We start from the raw sequence: 17,899 nt of genomic DNA, 5'->3' as shown, positions 1-17,899 counted from the left end.
AACACACTAAGGTCTCTTCTTAAGAGGACACAAATCCTACCAGATCAGGGCCCCACTCTTAGGACCTCATTTAATCTTAATTACTTCCCTAGAGACACCATCTCCCACTATAGCCACACCAGGAGTTAGGGCTTCAACATATAAATTTTTGAAGGAGACAGAATTTAGTTCATAACAGTAAGTGAACTCAGTTTCTTGAATATGTTTTAGTCAGTGGCACAGCCATACCCAACAGTTCCAAAGCAGAGCTATTAACCTATCATAGAAGATCTAGCCTAGACTTTTGTATCTTTTGTATGTTACAAAAGCTGTAGAACTCTCTGAAATTTGCTTATTGGGATTTCATTCAATATGGAATAGTAGCACAGAAGAAGGAACATCCCAGAAACACAGGAGAGTGTGTTTCAGAAGAGACAGTGATTCTTGAGCTGAGAATTAACCAGTAGAAAAATGAAAGAACATGTATAATGAGAACAGATGGAACAAGGAGTCTGGAAAGGCTGTGACACACCGGGAGGTAAAAAGAATTTTCTTGTGATTGTACCATCATATATGTGCAGTAGATGGGCAGGCAGGGAGTTTGGACAGACAGCTCAAGTCAGGACAAATTGAAACATGAAGAGACACTTATGCCATAACAGAAGTCAGTATCTTAATAGCCAATGGCAAAAATTGAATTTTTATTTTAAAATGTGATAATTCTATTCTATCTCTTTATGCATATGTCTATTATTGCTCCATCTATTTTATTTTGATTTTGTTTGTGTGTCTCTATTTCTTAATAGGTTTGACAATAGGGACTGCCGATTTGTCTTCAATATGGCACCTGGTATATAGTAGGGACTCAACCAATGCTTCTTTTCTTTTCTTTTTTTTATAAAGTTGATCTTTGAAAGAAAGAACAATTAAGTGAGATTTTTAAACATCATTATTTTAATTGAAGTATAGCCAATCTCTGCTGTACAGCAAAGTGATTCAGTTACACACATATATACATTCTTTTTTTAAAATATTCTTTCCCAATATGGTTTATCACAGGATACTGAATATAGTTCCCTGTGCTATACAGTAGGACCTTGTTGCTTATCCATTCTAAATGTAACAGTTTGCATCTACCAACCACAAACTCCTGCTCCATCCCTCTCCCTCCCCTCTGGTGATCTAGTGGTTAGGGTTCAGCTCTCAACCAATGCTTCTCAAATGAAATGTTTTAGCATTAGATGGTCACCAAGTTCACTTCCATCAATGAGAGTCTTCAATTCTGTACTTACAATTCCTAAAAACTCTGGGAGGCTAAGATAGAGGTGGAAATAGTCTTTAAATTGCTTTTCAATCTAATTAAGACCTTACTGGGAAGAGTTTTTTGGTTCAGACAATATTCCTTCTGTTCTTTCTCTCCAGACAGACTCTTTGTATACTTCTGAGCACATGGCCTAGTCATTAGCATTTGTTTAAATCTTCCAGTAACTGGATACTCAGAGCAGGGCTGTTTAACTGACTTGAATGATATTTCAGGGGTTTATTTTTCTTCATCTGTACCTCACTAATTTTGTGTATCAAGGGTTAAATAAGGGTTACATGAGCTTATATGTACTTTTGCTTGATTATTCACTCATAAAGGTAGTCCACATTCTCCTATTAAATTTAGAACATTGTTCACTAACAAAATAGACTCTTTGTTTTCCTTCTAGATAACATGAAAGAGGATAATAAATTCAAGTGGAATCTAACTACTCTTTCCTATCATGGTAATGTTTATAAACTGTTATTTTGATCTGCATTGTAAATACTGGACAATATAATTTAAAATGTAGTTACTAGGTTTCTTAAAGATATGCCATTACAAAATAAATTGTGTGGATATTTTTATCATTCTAATACTACGAAGTGCAACAAAATCAAATCAACTATACTCCAGTAAAATTTTAAATAAATATAATTTTTAAAAAACAAAAAAAGGTAACAAAATCATTGCATTTCTTCCACTCATGTAACATCTGTTTTGCCTATCCATCGTTTATTCATAGTTATGCTGAAGAATACTTTACAATTAAAACCAAAGACTAGGTCTTAATTAAATTTCATAGATATTTTGATCACGTAAATTAAATTGAGGTCTTTTTGTGTATATGGATGTGTTGGGGGCGGGGCATTCACACATACCTGTGTTTTCCAGAATGTGAATATTTTTATATGTTGGAATAGCTACAGCCTTTAGTCAAGATTTCCCCCCCAAATAAAAAGTGCAACAGAACAAGAACATTTTGATTCGAGCCACTGAACGCACCATTAGCTATATAGCTGAAATGCAATTTCTGAAGATTTACTGTTTACATTTGAGAAACCTGGACTCAAGAATTTTTTTCTGCAGCTCAGTTTTGGCCCTACACACTTCCCATCACTTCTGGATCACAATACGTAGCCAGTGTAGATGAAAGACGATTCAAATAGTCCACTATTCAGGTCCCAGTAAGTTCATACTAACTCTAAGGGGAAAAAAAAGGAATGTTTGCCAAAAATAACACATGGGTACATCATTGTATTTTGCTCATGGACTTCTCACAGTATTTTGCAGATTCTGCATGTACAGCTTTTTGTTTACTTTTCCACGACCTGGGCATATCATTGCTTTTAGGAATCAGAGGGATCAGGTCCTGTTTGGAAGTGGCGGAGGAGTGTGTGGCGGATGTGCTCTGTAACACACAGTTGGCCCTTTACCTGAAAGCTTGCTCAGCAAATGGAAACCTGTGTGATGTGAAACACTGCCAAGCAGCCATCCAGTTCTTCTACCAAAATATGCCTTTTAACACTGCCCAGATGTTGGCTTTTTGTGACTGTGCTCCTTCTGATGTACCTTGTCAGCAGTCCAGAGAAGCTCTTCACAGCAAGCCATGTGCAGTGAACAGAGTTCCAGCCCCAACTTGCCTCGATATAATTCACAGCTGCCAAAATGATGAATTATGCAGGTGAGTAAAAACACACATACCTTACTTTCTGATTTTGGCAACTTATTTGTTACAGTCTAGTCCCAACACTTGATCTCATTACATTAGCTAGAGTTCCCACCATCATTCAACATGATGTAAATAAAGCCAGACAATTCATAGTTTTAAATCCATAGTACATGTGTAGTATCCTTTTCGAAATTCAAATGCAGAATATGTTTTTGGAATAAAAGAAATTCAGTTTGTCAGGATTGGGTAGTCATGAAATAGCATTATTAAAATTTCATATTCAAGTGAGACTCATGAATTGCTTAATACACCTGTCTTGTATGTCAGTTTTATTATTGTTTTTTTGGGGTGTGATTATATAAGGCTGTTAAATGTCATAGAATTTTGACGAGGTGACTCTTTAAACTTCAAAATAAATATTTTGTGTCTTAGGCTGGAGATGAGGAAAGAGCTAGAGTTTGGATTTCCCCAACACACGTGTGCCATGGTGTCAGGAATGCACCCTTTTTCTCTTCCCAACCTCTCACCCTTAATTCTCGAGGCGATGATGTTAGTCATGTATTTGTTTATTCAAAAAATAATTACCAGGGGCTTCCCTGGTGGCGCAGTGGTTGAGAGTCCGCCTGCCGATGCAGGGGACACGGGTTCGTGCCCCGGTCCAGGAAGATCCCACATGCCGTGGAGCAGCTGGGCCCGTGAGCCATGGCCGCTGGGCCTGCGCATCGGGAGCCTGTGCTCCGACTACTATTTTAGGCATCAGGGTACAAGATACAAAAATGCCTGCCCTGTGGAGCGCGCGCACACACACACACACACACACACACACACACACACACACACACACACGTGCAATAAGGGGAAATGTGAATGGGCAGAAAGAGTGAAAGAATTGCAATACAAATGGGGTGGCCCCAGTAGAGACATTTTATCAGAGTCGAATAAGTGAGAAAATGAGCTTGTCTCAGTAAATATCGGAAAGAAGAGATACCAAAAAAAGGACGAGCCAGTGCTGAGGAAGAAATGTGTGTGGCATGATCTCAGGCAAGGAGGGTAGAGTGCACAAGGGAAAGAGGAATAGAGAATGGATTTACTCAGAGAAATAAGAGCGGTACTGGGAGATTTTGAGCAGAGGTGTGAATGATGTGCTCACTTGTTAAAATATCCACTCTGGCTGCTAGTTGAGACTAGACTTTACCTTTGCAGGTAACTCCTCCTGGAAACCATAAATTGAAACCAACAACTTGGCTTTCTCTTCTCCTCACTGTGGTCTTCGTTAACACATTTCCTTATATATTCAAGGTGAATTGATCTTTTGTGTGGTAAGAAAGCCACAGTTAAGTGAGCCTCTTTGGACATGAGTCAGAAGATGGAGGAAAGAAAGAGGATACTGAATAAACTTGATGAATCAAAACTACCTGCAACATTGATATTATCACATTAAAGGAGCTTTATTTAACAACCAGCATTAATTGGGATGAAGCTTCTGCTTCTTCTTGGGATAATTATCCCAAGAAATTCATATTAATTTGTTTGCCCAGTACCTTCTATTAGGGACTATTTTATTTAATTGTATGTAAATGAATAAAACTCCATATATAACAAATTCTTTTAAAGGTCAAAGTAAACATTTAGTGTGGAGAAGTGGCTAGGTGTGATAGCTCAGGGCAAGATTTGTCACATTTGTCACCTTGCTTGAACCACTGGCAAATGAAATTTAATGACATCACTTCCTGAATGGGCTGATTCTTGGTGAACTGCTTTCCTTCCGCCTTTTAACTATCCTCACACTTTTACTGTCAGGCAATCCAACTGGCAAAGTAGCTGCAGATCTTGTAAACATTTGTCAAAAAAAGAGAACTGCTTCCCTATAACACATATTCTGTAAGATAAAGGGTAAAGATCTCAGCAGAGTGCTAAACCATTGACTATTTTTTTTTTTTGCTTCAACTTATATAGAATGTCAAAGTTCTTAAGAAAGCTTTATTTGCAGATCTTTTCCTGCAAATGTTTATCAGTTATTTTAAGTTTTACTAATTATTTCTCTTGAATGAATAATAAAATAAAAATATTTTTTACAATGAAATTAAAAATTTTCAAACTCATTTATATCTCAAAAATCCTTATTCAGTGTATTATTGTATTTCATTGATTCAAAGATGCAAAATTTTTGCACATTTTAATATCCCTAACATGTTTGGAATGCGTCTTAAGCTCAGTGACCAAAAACAAAAAGTATTAAATTAAAACAATAACAACTGGCAACAAGTGATTTTCATTGTAATAAAATAATGGTATCTCCTATAATCAATGAAATGTGGTAAAAACATTTGATTGCATTATTTTTCTCATATCACAAATAAAATATTACTGTCTATCATCTATCTTCACTAGCAGTGAAACCAAATAACATTTTACCCAGCCAGAGGACACTTTTTTTTTAAAGTAATCCCTGTAAAAATGCCAGATGTCTCCATGGACGGTACCAAGCTTTACCTGATTCCACTGCCAGGGCCCTGGATATTCTACATCATTATCTTTGAGTTATTAGTATTCAATTTTCTCAGGATGATATATCTGAGTTTCCCTATCAAATACCATATTTTAATGTCGAGTGATGGGATCCGCTGCTACAATCCTTGAGAAGCCCTGTGATGGATTCTGAAACACAAACTCTTGCATGAACCTCACTTTGGCATCAACACATCCTCAAACTGACTGATAGAGTTGGTGATTTTCCTCCACAAGGACGCCAGGGTTTCACAACCTCTCCAAAGTGCTTGGTGCAGGGTCTGGAACACGATATGCTCTCAAAAGACTTCATCTCATTTCCCTCTACTTTTGAATATCTGTACTTACTTAATTTTTATAATGTTTTAATATACAGATATATGTCTCTTCTTATGTAATTCCTGTTTTTTATATATTAATTCAGGGAGTAAGGATTGTGTGTCTTTTTCTTTTCACCATGTGCAAATAGTCTCTGAATGAACACTTTATAGAGGTGATGGAAATATTATACAATATTTGTTGTCAAGATGAAAAGACAAATTCTATCATTTTCTCAAGCAGATTTTGCCTTAGGGAGATTTCCAGTATTTATATTAAATTATCCTTAATGTAATTCAGATGGAAAAAAAATCTCCAAAGAAAAACAACTTCTTCAGTGAGAATGTTAAGACTTTATCATGGATCTTTCCTGCAGAAGCCCTTATACATGGGGCAAAGCAGAGCAATTGGATTTGAAAATACAACTTCTGTCCCTGTGCCCGCTTACTCTTTTCATGATTGGTCTTGAAACTCCTCTGTTTATTTGAAAAGGCCAAAGAAGATGACATAAAGAACTATTTTTTTCAATTAATTTGCCCAATACAGATACACACTGGGAGGTGAGATTATATTTTGCCAATTATAAATGTTTAGGAATTTACAGGAAATTACAATACATTGTTTTTCCATATGTATGAACTCCAGAAAGTAGTGAAAAAAAGTAATTGCTTACAAGAAATTTTACCTACTTTTTAAAAGCAAAACTCCACAATAGACATATTTAAGTGCCAAGGAATATTCACAAAGTATTACTATATATTAGGTCACAAAGGCAAATGTAATACATTCTGTGTGTAGAAATTACACAGACCATATTCTCTTACATTTTACAATATAACCAGAAACTTATAGCAAAACTAAAAACAAAATAATCAACTCTATTTTAAAACTTACTCTTTTAAATACTTAATGGTTCAAGTAATAAACCAGAATAAAAAATTTCAGTATATCGAGAAAATAAGGATAATGAAACAGCTACACACCAAAACATTTCAAACATAAAACAAAATTTCTATAATATAAAATATTTTGCCGTATTTAATTTTTTCAAATAATTTAGATAGTAAGTATACCAAAGTACTTTTTATAATATTTTAATTTTTAATTAAATACCCTTCAGTTCATCATTTTTGCAAAATTTCACAACTACTTTTTTGAATGAAATAACTTTTATGAGGAGATAAATCATGCAACTTAATTTGTAAAACATATATTTAAGAAAGACTAAATGGCACCTGTCAACCTCATAGATGACAACCAATACTGCCAATGCTTACATCTAGATGACATCTTATATATAAAACCCTTAATTGCATTAAAGGAACATATTTGTTCTTCTGGATTCAGAATTATATGCTCAAAAACTTTTTAGTATTTTATTAAATATAAATTCTAATATATTAATTAATTTTTACCACTGTATTTAAAAGCTGATTCCTTTAAGATGACTTAAAATACAAGATTATTGAAAATAATGTGATTTATGGATTTAAGCAGGGTAACATCATGAAAGCAAATAAGTGCAGGACAAATGACATGTACTCAGAGGGTTTTCATGCATGTTTGATGGTGACATATTCAAGACAGCGAAAAAAATAATTATACATGATAAATAGGAAGATTAATATTCTTGGTTCCACTAAGTAGATTTTCTTACTGTGAAAGTTCCAAATATCAAATTATTGTACACTATCCAGATTTTATTCAATGCTAATACAGCAAGAATGATATATGTAGTCAGAAAAGTTATGAATGGATATGGTTCTAATGGATTATCTCGACCATTAAATAAACTCCTGTTTTGTTTTAAATTAGCTCATGCTGCCAGAGAACCTCAGAGCATTTTGTTAACTCTAATTAGTCTGCCTAGAAATATTGAGAAAGAATACAGTACCTCCCATCCTGTGGGAAAACTCTCTGGAAAAGTCAAGAGACTTTTCTGAAATCACTTGGTGGGAGTCAATGGCCAAATGCTAGTCTCAAAACCACATTCTGCTTCAGAAATTATTGCTAATAAATCTCGCAAGGAGTTCTTACTACAAATCATCGCCCAGTGAAATAAAATTAGTAATGAAGAAAGAGTCATCCAGGGAATCCTAAACTTAACCTCTGTCTTTCAACACAAAAGGAAAATAATTCACAAGTTTTCTTCTGCACTCTCTGTTGGGATATTTAAGTGTACAAACTTAGTTTTCAACTATGTTTATAAGCATCTAGAAGGCATTTTGCTTTATGTCAGTCTTTCGTTAGGTGAGGCAACACTACATGTTAGTGTGAAATAATATTATTCAGAGACTAATTCCATTTCCTGACTCTTTCTAGGAGGCGCTATAGAACATTCCAGGCAAAGTGCTGGCAGCATGTGATAAGAAAGTGCCATGAGGATGAGACCTGCATCAGTACCTTAAGCAAGCAAGACCTCACTTGCTCCGGAAGTAATGACTGCAAAGCAGCTTACATTGGTACCCTTGGGACAGTCCTTCAAATGCAGTGCACCTGTAGGACCATTACCCAAAGTGAAGAATCCTTGTGCAAGATTTTCCAGCATATGCTTCATAGAAAATCATGTTTCAGTAAGTTACCCAATTATATATATATACATATATATATAAACACACACATATATAATATATTTCTTGTTTTTGTCTATACAGCACAAAGTAGTAATTCAGCATAGAAAATTTGGTCACAAAGTCAACTCTATGTTTCTAATTTTAAAATTTATTTTCTGATTATGCTTTGCACATTTGCTATTTTACTCTTTTATCTGCAAGTGATACATGTTGTTAATTTATATGATTGATCACTCCTAGGTGTCATATTGATTTCAATATCAAGAGCCTAAAAGGTTTATCCTACCAGATAACGGAATGTAACAGGTATCTATTGCAAGTAACAAACCAACCCAAATCTTGGTGGCTTGAAATAATTATTTATTTCTTCACAATTCTTCTCACTGGGCTTGGCTCAGTTGGGTGGTTCTTCTGATGGTCTTGTTTGGGGTCTCTCATGAAGGTACAATCGTCTGGTGGTGAGACCAAGGCCAGTCTGTTCAGGTGTTGTTTAACAAGGACTGTTGGCTGGGATGGCGTGGTTCTTTTCCACATGACCTCTGCAGCAGTAGACCCTGGATCTTTCATGGTGATGGCAGCATCCCTAGCAGCTAATCCCCAGTGAACAAGTACTTGTCAAGCATCTGCTTCTGCTATATTTGCTAGTGCCCCACTGGACAAAGCAAGTCACATGGCCAAGCTCACAGTCACGGTGAGAAGGATGTGTATATCCAAAGCTGGATTCATCGGGGGTAGTTAACAATCTACTATATGGCTGTCCCAACCTAAGTAAAACGTATTTACCCTTGGATTTAGTTATCTCCCCTTGGTCTTTAATATGTCTGCTAATCTACCTGTATGAGGGAATGGAAAACACATTTTCTAAAGTTATTATGCACAGTATTTTAGGGATAAGAAAACAGATTTAGGAATTTAAATAATTTGTCTACAGTCTCAAAGGGAACAAGTGGTTGAGAGAGATTAGGCTATAAGTCTTCTAGGAAAAAGCCTAACAATGTGATCACACACTAATTCAAGACCTCTCCATCATCTACCTTCAAGGTTAATCCATGCAACTATGTGAGTCCCAAAACATCCCCGGCTCATAAGACCCTAGGTGTAACCAAACCACAAGCACCATTTCCAGGAAGGAATAACAGACATTTACCATTTCATTGCAAAAAATCTTTATATTCATACAAATGTTGACAGATACATATCTGTATATATCTAACTATAAACAGATACACACATTTTTAAAATTTTGTTCTATTTTTCTTTAAAGATACTAAAGCGATACACATTAGCCAATATGATCAAAATTGTGATTTGTTATGTATTAGGTAATAAACATACGACTCAGAGTGTATGGTTTGATTCCAACAGGGCTCTCTTTGGAATTTCTATAATTAGCACTACAGACATATTTCAATTGAAATCATGATACAAAGAGGAAAATCGCATGATATATGTTGAGTCATATTTTCTAAATAATCTTCCTCTTTGATTAATACTAAGTGGCTAATTCTGTTGGAACTAAAGGTATTTATAATGAATGGCTCATAACATTACAAAAGGAAATACCAAATAAAGTAACTTAAACCAACAACAATATATACAATTACACTATCATGATTATTTATAAGTGGTTTTTCCATATTAAATGGTGTCTGGGAAAAAAAAATGTAGTTTCTGCAAGTTAGTGGTAATCAATTCCTTGGGCATAAATTCCCTAAGAATGCCAGCACAAGCAACCTAATTCTACTTCCAAACCGAGTTTTCTCCCATGTGTTTTCAATAATTCTTATGTTTTGCTTTCATTGTATTTGACTACCTATATAGAGCAAAAATACATATATATTCATGAAGAAACAGTAGAAATGGACACAAAAATCCATAAACATTGACATACTCTATAATGTTTCAGAAAAATAAAAATTCAAAATGATTCACTTTTCTTCACTCACTTTGGAAGACTAAACATTTTTTCTCCTCAAACATTACTTACTAAAAGTAGGAATTTTAAGTGATGCGTTTATAGAATTAAAGGAACCTTAAAGGCCTTCTGTCAGGGTTCTGAGTACTTGAATTAATAGGAAAAGTTTCAGACAAAAACACTAATTAAATCCTTAGCCTGGCTAGTTCTAACAAACCCTCATCCCCTGCCCCATATACTTGGGAAGTGGTAGAACATGGAGATTTTTGAATGAACTCTAACCACTGCCTCTGACTTTTCACATCAGCCCAGCATGCTCACGCTTTATCAAAATACACCTGTATCTAACACATCATTGTTAATCAACTATACTCCAATATAAAATAAAAAATATTTGTACATTTTATCAACCTCTCAAAAACAAAAAACAAAAAAACCCCAGCTCTCATTACAGCTGGTTTCCAAAGCCCTTCACCTTCTGCTCATTTTACCTGAAAGGGGCAGAACTGAATAGAACAGAGAGGACAGTTGGAGAAAATTTTCCATTTGTCACTTTTGTTTGGCTTCAAGTCATTGTTTTTCAAACTCATTTGACCTCAGACCACAGTAAGCAATGCATTTGACATTAGATTTTTACATGCTATGTCTTCTGTTTTTTAAAAATTATTTTTCTATTCCATTATATTTTTTCAATGCTGACTACCTACTAAATTGACTTCATGACTCACTAATGTGCTGCTCTTGGAAGTTTGAAGAACACTTGCTTGAAACAAATCTGGAAGTCATCTACCTTGATGTATCCAAGTCAGGGTCTTATAATAATTATAAAAAATGAGAGAGTTGCTAGAAGGAGTGCTTATCTGGGGTCACATTCCTCATCTAACCTTAATCATTCCATGAGCTGGACAATATTATTTCTGCAGCTTTTCACATGGAAGGTAAAGGCAGCTGAGAGGTGAGCTGGGTCACTTGGCTTCCATGTCCAGGATGCAGTGGATGCAGGATCCCAGCCCTGGCTGGTTGACTGCAGCCCACGGTGTTCTCCTGCCTGTAACACCATGAGGACAACAAGCTTGTGTTGGTTCAGGATGCTCCACAGCCCTCTCAGGCAGAACCTCTTTGTTCTCATCTCAGATCTGAGCTTTGAAAACATGTTGAAGAGCGTGCCTCAGTTCCAGTCTGCAGGACCACATTTGGGCACTGAGCATCCTGAAGGTGCTGGGTATTTGGCCACCAACTTGCACTCACCTGCACAACTCTGCATCCACAGACTCACTTCTCTCTGGCATCTGGCAGCCCAGAGCAAATTGTTGGCAGTTAGAGCTGAGAGAGGCATGAGAGAAACGGAAGAGAAAAAAATTGGTTAAGACAGAGAGGACCACAGAAATGGAAAGAATTAAGAGATTGGTGTTGCCTTTCCCTGCTACACTGAAAAATTCAATCTATAGATGTGTGTGTACCACATGCTGACAGGAATATTCTCTTTTCTCCTGGTGCAAAGTTGTCTTTTTATGCCAACTGTAGACAAATCTCTTAAAGAGGTTTGGAAATAGACCCATTCTGCCCCTGAAGGCTCAGCTTCTTTTTGAAGAATTATTTTTAAAAAGAATAAATACATAAAAAGAGACTACCTATTTCTATTAAATCCTATAGGGAGCAGAAAACATTATAATTAGGATACAAGCTTAAACAAAATTTAAAGAATATAGAAACAAAAATAAGTTAAATTCTTCCCCCAATCTCATTCTCTAGAGAGAGCCAACGTTTACAAGATTGGTGTACATTCTTTCTAACACTTTTTTTTTTTTGCCTTGTAAGTATACGTACCTTATTTTGTACACACTCAAACAGTGCCTCCCTCTCCCTTACACACACACACACAGATATTTTTTAATGGAATCAAACTATACATCCTGCTCTACAGCTCCCTTTTTAATTTAAAAATATATGATGGACCCATTTGCAAGTTTGTACACATATGATGGCTTTATTCTTTTTAAAGGCTGCATAGTAGCCTATATTTAGAGGACCAGCCTCTTCCCAATGTGTGTCTCTTTCTCATGATGGACTTCAAAGCCCTCTCCACTCAGCTGGAAAGAGGGTAAGACAGAATGCAGAAAGCAACATAGTCACAGAGGAGTATTTCATGGTTTGGTAGTGGAAGCCGTGTACGTCACCTACACCCACGTCCTGCTGACCATGACTCAACCACATGGTCACAGCTGTTTGCAAGAAAGGTGGGAAACTGTAGTACAGTTTTGAACCAGAAGAAAAGGCAACTGTGGTTATTAGCTGACAAGTAAGACTCTGCCACAATTCACCCAATGTCTATTTCACTCTTCTGTCTACAAAGAGAATGTACTTACCCTTTCCCCAAGGGAGATGACCCAGTGTTTCCCAAATGTTCATCCAGTGACAGTCACTAGCTCAAAGACCTGGATCTTGGGTGATGTGCAATCCAGATGATGTAGCACCATGGAGTGGACAGGCAGCCCATGAACTAGAAAGAGCAGTTATTCCCTACCATCCCTCCAACACAAATAACACACACACACACACACACACAGAGACACACACATGCATGCACGCATGTTATAGGTATATTAACAGGGACAGCATAACATCAATAAAGACGCCCATTCAAAATAAGGTAAAAAGGGAGAGTTATAGCACCCAGTAATGAAGTCCTGCCTGGTAGTCATTTGAAGCCTCTCTGACAGATACCTGGGAAGAACCACACTTAAGGCTCCCATCTTGCCCTCTGGAAGCTTTTTCCTTATCCACCATCCTCCACAGCTGTATCTGCAGTAGGCTGGGGGAGAGGATGCCCTCTTTCTGGAACAGGAGCTCTCCTAGACCATATCCTGCTCACGAGTTTTGAGAGACTGTGAGTTGCTTTAACATTTAACAGTCACAGACTCTTTGCAAGCCAACCGGTGGCTTCCTTGGCAACATAATCTCTTAAAAATGTGTTAGGTTTCTAATATATTTGCTTTCAGTCAGTTCCATGTGCCAGTATCCACAATAAAAAAAGTATTTTCTTGACTAGTTCCCAAATCTGCCTTATTGCCTGGCTTCTTCACCCCCATACCTCTCTCTCTAATGCAATGATTTAAGCTAATCTAAACAATGGACTTGAGTGAAAATGTATTCCCCTTAATCTGATTTTTGCTGCATAGCTGAGCCAATTTGTTTAACTCAGAAATACTGGGACTCTTATGACTGGACAATCTTGTTCAGTCGTATCTCTTACTATTTGGGAACTAAGACAGTCAGCTTTCATGTCATAGGGTCCTCATTTTAACCTCTCTGATCTCTGCTTGAAAACCAGCAAGTTTCTACCTGAGCTCATATCTTTATTGTAAAACTCTGTACAATGCAGTCAAGAGGAATCAACTCACACTACCGCTCCATCTCTTTCAAGTGTTCCTGTTCCTTTTGGGACCTTCCAAGGTGCTTTGAGAAATGCATCTCAGAACTGTCTTCATGGCAGAAGGACAGGAAAGACATCCTTTGGATTCTGTGTCCCATTTCTCAGGGGTGGCCCCATGAACCTTGATTCCCTGGAAATTGTGTATAGTACATACATAAATGCTGATGGAGCCTAATGTCCATCTCATGCTGCAGGGACAGAAAAGCACTGAGGAGGGAAGAAGGAGGTGTCCAGGGCCAGATCCAAGGGGAAGCACTGTCAGGTTGCATCTGCACAAAGATGGACTAGGCATTGGAGGAAGTATTTGATGGTAAAGAGCAAAGGCAAATCCATACCCAGAATAGGTATAAATTCCAGCAGGAATGCATCACTGCCTTCTTCAGGGTGGAAGGGTTATGGTATCATCAGTCTGCCACCCACGTGCCAAACTGTGGGTTTCTGTTGTTGCTGGGCTGTTTGGCATTCAGCACTGGCAGAACTTTGATGGGACGGCCTGAAAGAGAGGGAGTCCAGTCTGTGGGGCCATGCATGGCTGCCATCCTTGTCACCACATGCTCAGTGCACAGGCATTGCGTGGCTGAACAGGGCACGGTTGGCCTCCTCTGGGCAGGTCACCAGTTGACCTGGTTGTTGAAGGCCTACTCCATGGTGCATACTATCTGATCTGCCCACTTTGTGCTACTACCACAGGACCTTCCATATGCCTCTTCCCCTCATTCCCTTGTCTACAGTCTTTCAAGGACGCTCTTTCCATCTCTCTGATTAAGCAATCTACCACTGCCCACCAGTCTTAACTTCTATCCATGTCTGTCTTTGCAAAGTGGGCAATCAAGAGCCCTGCTTATGCTCTCCCTTGGGGAGGATGTCCCCTCACCACTGGTCTCTCAGGCCACATCTAGGTGGGTCTGTGGTGTGCCAGCTGTCCATTTAGTTAGCAATGATATCCTGTACTCACCTTTCTGGGAACCAATGACTTAATGAATTTCTTCATACCCAGCGGCATGTTAGGAGCTATATTTTAAATGGCAAATGGGCTCCTCCTACAGATGGTGGAGGCTTGCTCTAGAATCCAAGGGGTCTGTGCTGTACCTCTATTAGGGCTTGTCAGAGATGCCATATGCATCCAGAGATCTTGAATGAGATTAATTGTATAGACTGCCTGTTACATAGCAGATATTCTATACATTTTAATCACCCTGACTTTAAATACCATTGTTGTTTGGCACTGGATTCAGGACTGGACTATTAGGTTTCTTTATCTGATGTTAAACAAAAGCTATACCCATGTTTAGGAGTTTCTATATTAATGTTTCGCTAAAGACAGCTGGTTCCCCAACTCTGTTAGGAGCAATCTTTTCATTATTAATGAAGAGCCTGATGATCACAAAGACAACCCGCAAAGTACTGAGAGGATGGACGTGGAATTCTTGGCCCTCAAACCTGTTCATCCTTCAGAAATATCTAAAGGTTTGTTGAAAATATAGATATTTGACCCTAACCTCAATTATTCTAATTCAGTAGGCCTGAGGCAGAGCTCAGAAATCTGTATTAAAAAAAAAAATCACCCAGGTGTTTCTGATTTTCAACCAAGTTTGGGAACCACTGCTTTAATCCACAAGTGGGAAAAACCCAGGCACTTGCCGGAGAACCCAGAACCTCTTTTAGCTCACACCTCTCAGGGAATGAGAAACTCCTATGCACAGAAAGGCAAGACTGATACCATGCAGCTCTTAAGTTGGCCTGCTTCACCCCAGTGCCTAAAAACACAGTTGGCACACATTAGCTACTCAATAAACAGTGAGTGGATGGATGGATGAATGAATCAACTCTATCTCTATGGCAGCACTGCCTTCTGAATACCGTTGTTCTTTTCCCTCCTTATTAGACCTCTCGTCATAATATAGCTTTCCTGTTAAGAGCCTCACTCATTTGTGTTTCCACTTAAGCTGGAATTTTCAATTCAAATATTTGAGCAAAAGAATCAGGAATTAATAAGACTGGGCTGCTACTGCCCACTTTAATAAAAACATTTCAGGCTCCTTATATTTTCCAGTACTTTTCCTCTTCATAGTTCTACTTTCAAAAAAGTCTGAATAGTGGGAAACTCTTTTACAGTTGATTCTTGTGTGGTGTCAACACTGAAACAGGCAATTGGTTCTAACACATTTTTGCTCTTAAATGTGTGTTATCCCCTTAATGAACTCTAGGATACAGGAAGCCCTGTCTGTTAGTAACAAGGATGAAAAAAGACAGTCTCCAATAGATTTACAAAACTACCTGGCTTTTGTGAAATATTCATATAAAAACTCCTAAACATGTGTATAGCCTTTTGAGAAACTTGGGAAAAGAGCCCTCAGATTAGTAAGTATTTCTACAACTTTATTTCTTCCTGTAGCCACACTTCTCACCCATCTGTCTACTGAGGTCTTGTCTTAGATATCAACATTGCCAATAAGACTGTCTTACTTATTTGTCTCCATTCAATGGATAGATTATTTATTTCACTGTTTCATCTTGGCTTACAATATTTCATCTGTCTATTCCCAGTGAAGGTCTTGATCTAAAAGTAACATTCCATTAATGAGCATTCTTATAGAAAGTCCTTTAAATACACCCGTTTAGGTATAGAAGTGCTTAATACATAGTTTTGTATATTTTTCCTAAACTGTATAACATTTTACACTTACTTTCAGGAAAATAATTTAAAGACTGTGCAAAGTGGATTAATAGAGGCTCAACCTCACTTTTGTCAATTCTTGTTTTAATTTTTATTGTCATCTGGTCAGTGGCTGTTTGAGAAAGTAAGGTTATAGACTATAAATAAAACAGTGAGCGAAGTGAATTGTGAAAGACATTTCCATTGCAAAAATCTCTCTCTCTCTCTCTCCCCCTCATATGCTCACACATATGCACACAGACACACAACACACACACACACACACACACACACACACACACACACCACCTTCTCTTATAGCCAATTCATATAGGTTGGTATTCCAGGAGCTTTATGTTAAGTTTTGGCTTTAAATAAATCACTTCATCTAGCCAAAACCACTGACTTTTTCTTGGTTCCCACACAAAACTCTAATTCAAGTCCAGTTTCCTTCAAATTCAGTCCAGGTGCTAAAAAAATCTCTTGGTTTTCCAAGGAACATTCAAAATAATTTCTCTACTCTGTATTCATATTTATAACATAGCTTCTAAATTGTCCAGTATTTTGTATTTTCGGGATTAAAGTGGCTCCATGGTGAATTTGTAGTACATCCAATTCGTAGACACTCACTTATAAATGTATGTTTTTCCTCTTAAAAATTATTCCTTTAGGAACCTGTTTTTCATTATTTGCAAACTCTTTAGAACTCTTTAGAGAACAGGCATGTGTGTTATAAGTTAGTAACATAAAGAATAATAAAAACAAATAAACCATTTCTTTAGAATGACTTAAGTTACCACCCAATGTAAAAAAAATCAGATCCATGGTAAACTCTGTAACTCTAGGCTTTTATGTTACTTAGAATTCTGGATATTTCTTTGGCTCTGGGCCTCAGAGGTAAATCAGTGCATTAAACCTTTATTAACTTTCAAACCTAAAATGCACACAGAGCTTTTTTCACCTCCCTTCTTCCTTGGCCCCAGCCTTGATTTTTTGGTTAAAAACCATGATCAACAACAATGCCTCTAATAGTCAGATCTCATGTTTGGAAGTGTTAATAGACCTTATTCTAGAGCCTAGTCTTAGAGAGGCAAAATGGCACCAGCATGCTGGGTTTGGATAATTTCTCCATCATTTACAGGATAAGTAACTGTGAACAGGTTACTCACTTTTGGCCTCAATTTCTTGTCTGTAAAATGGAAAATCAATGTTAACCCAGAATGCTGGTGCAAAGATTATATCAGTTAATTCATGTAAAGAAATATTCATAACAATAGTAAAATTCAGAAATATAAACTCTTACTATAGACTTTCAGGGATTTGGAAAATCACACAAATCAATAATTTTTGCATAACCATTATGATGTCACACAGATGGTGTGGGAAACAGACTAATTTCCAGAAGTTCTAAGGTGTCATATTTTCTCAGAATAAGTCTGAATAAATATATGTTTGAATGATTTTAGGTCAGATGATGAAGTTGGACATTTGATCTTAAACTTTAATGTGTATAAGAATTACATAGTTTCTAGTTAAAATGCA

General features: G+C 37.1%; 1 protein-coding gene across 1 annotated transcript in view; it reads left to right on the top strand.

Moving 5' to 3' along the window:
• The window catches only part of GFRAL (GDNF family receptor alpha like), a 57,896-nt gene that overhangs the window by 16,951 nt on the left and 23,046 nt on the right, over positions 1 to 17,899 (top strand). The window contains 3 exon segments of the mRNA XM_030841059.2: positions 1,692 to 1,748; positions 2,636 to 2,966; positions 8,103 to 8,353. Of these exon segments, the coding sequence (XP_030696919.1) occupies positions 1,692 to 1,748; positions 2,636 to 2,966; positions 8,103 to 8,353 (639 nt within the window).

This window comes from Globicephala melas, chromosome 11 (genome assembly GCF_963455315.2).
Source record: "Globicephala melas chromosome 11, mGloMel1.2, whole genome shotgun sequence".
NCBI classification, from domain to species: Eukaryota; Metazoa; Chordata; class Mammalia; order Artiodactyla; family Delphinidae; genus Globicephala; species Globicephala melas.
Note: the sequence above shows the minus strand (reverse complement) of the source record. Positions and strands in the feature narration are given on the sequence as shown.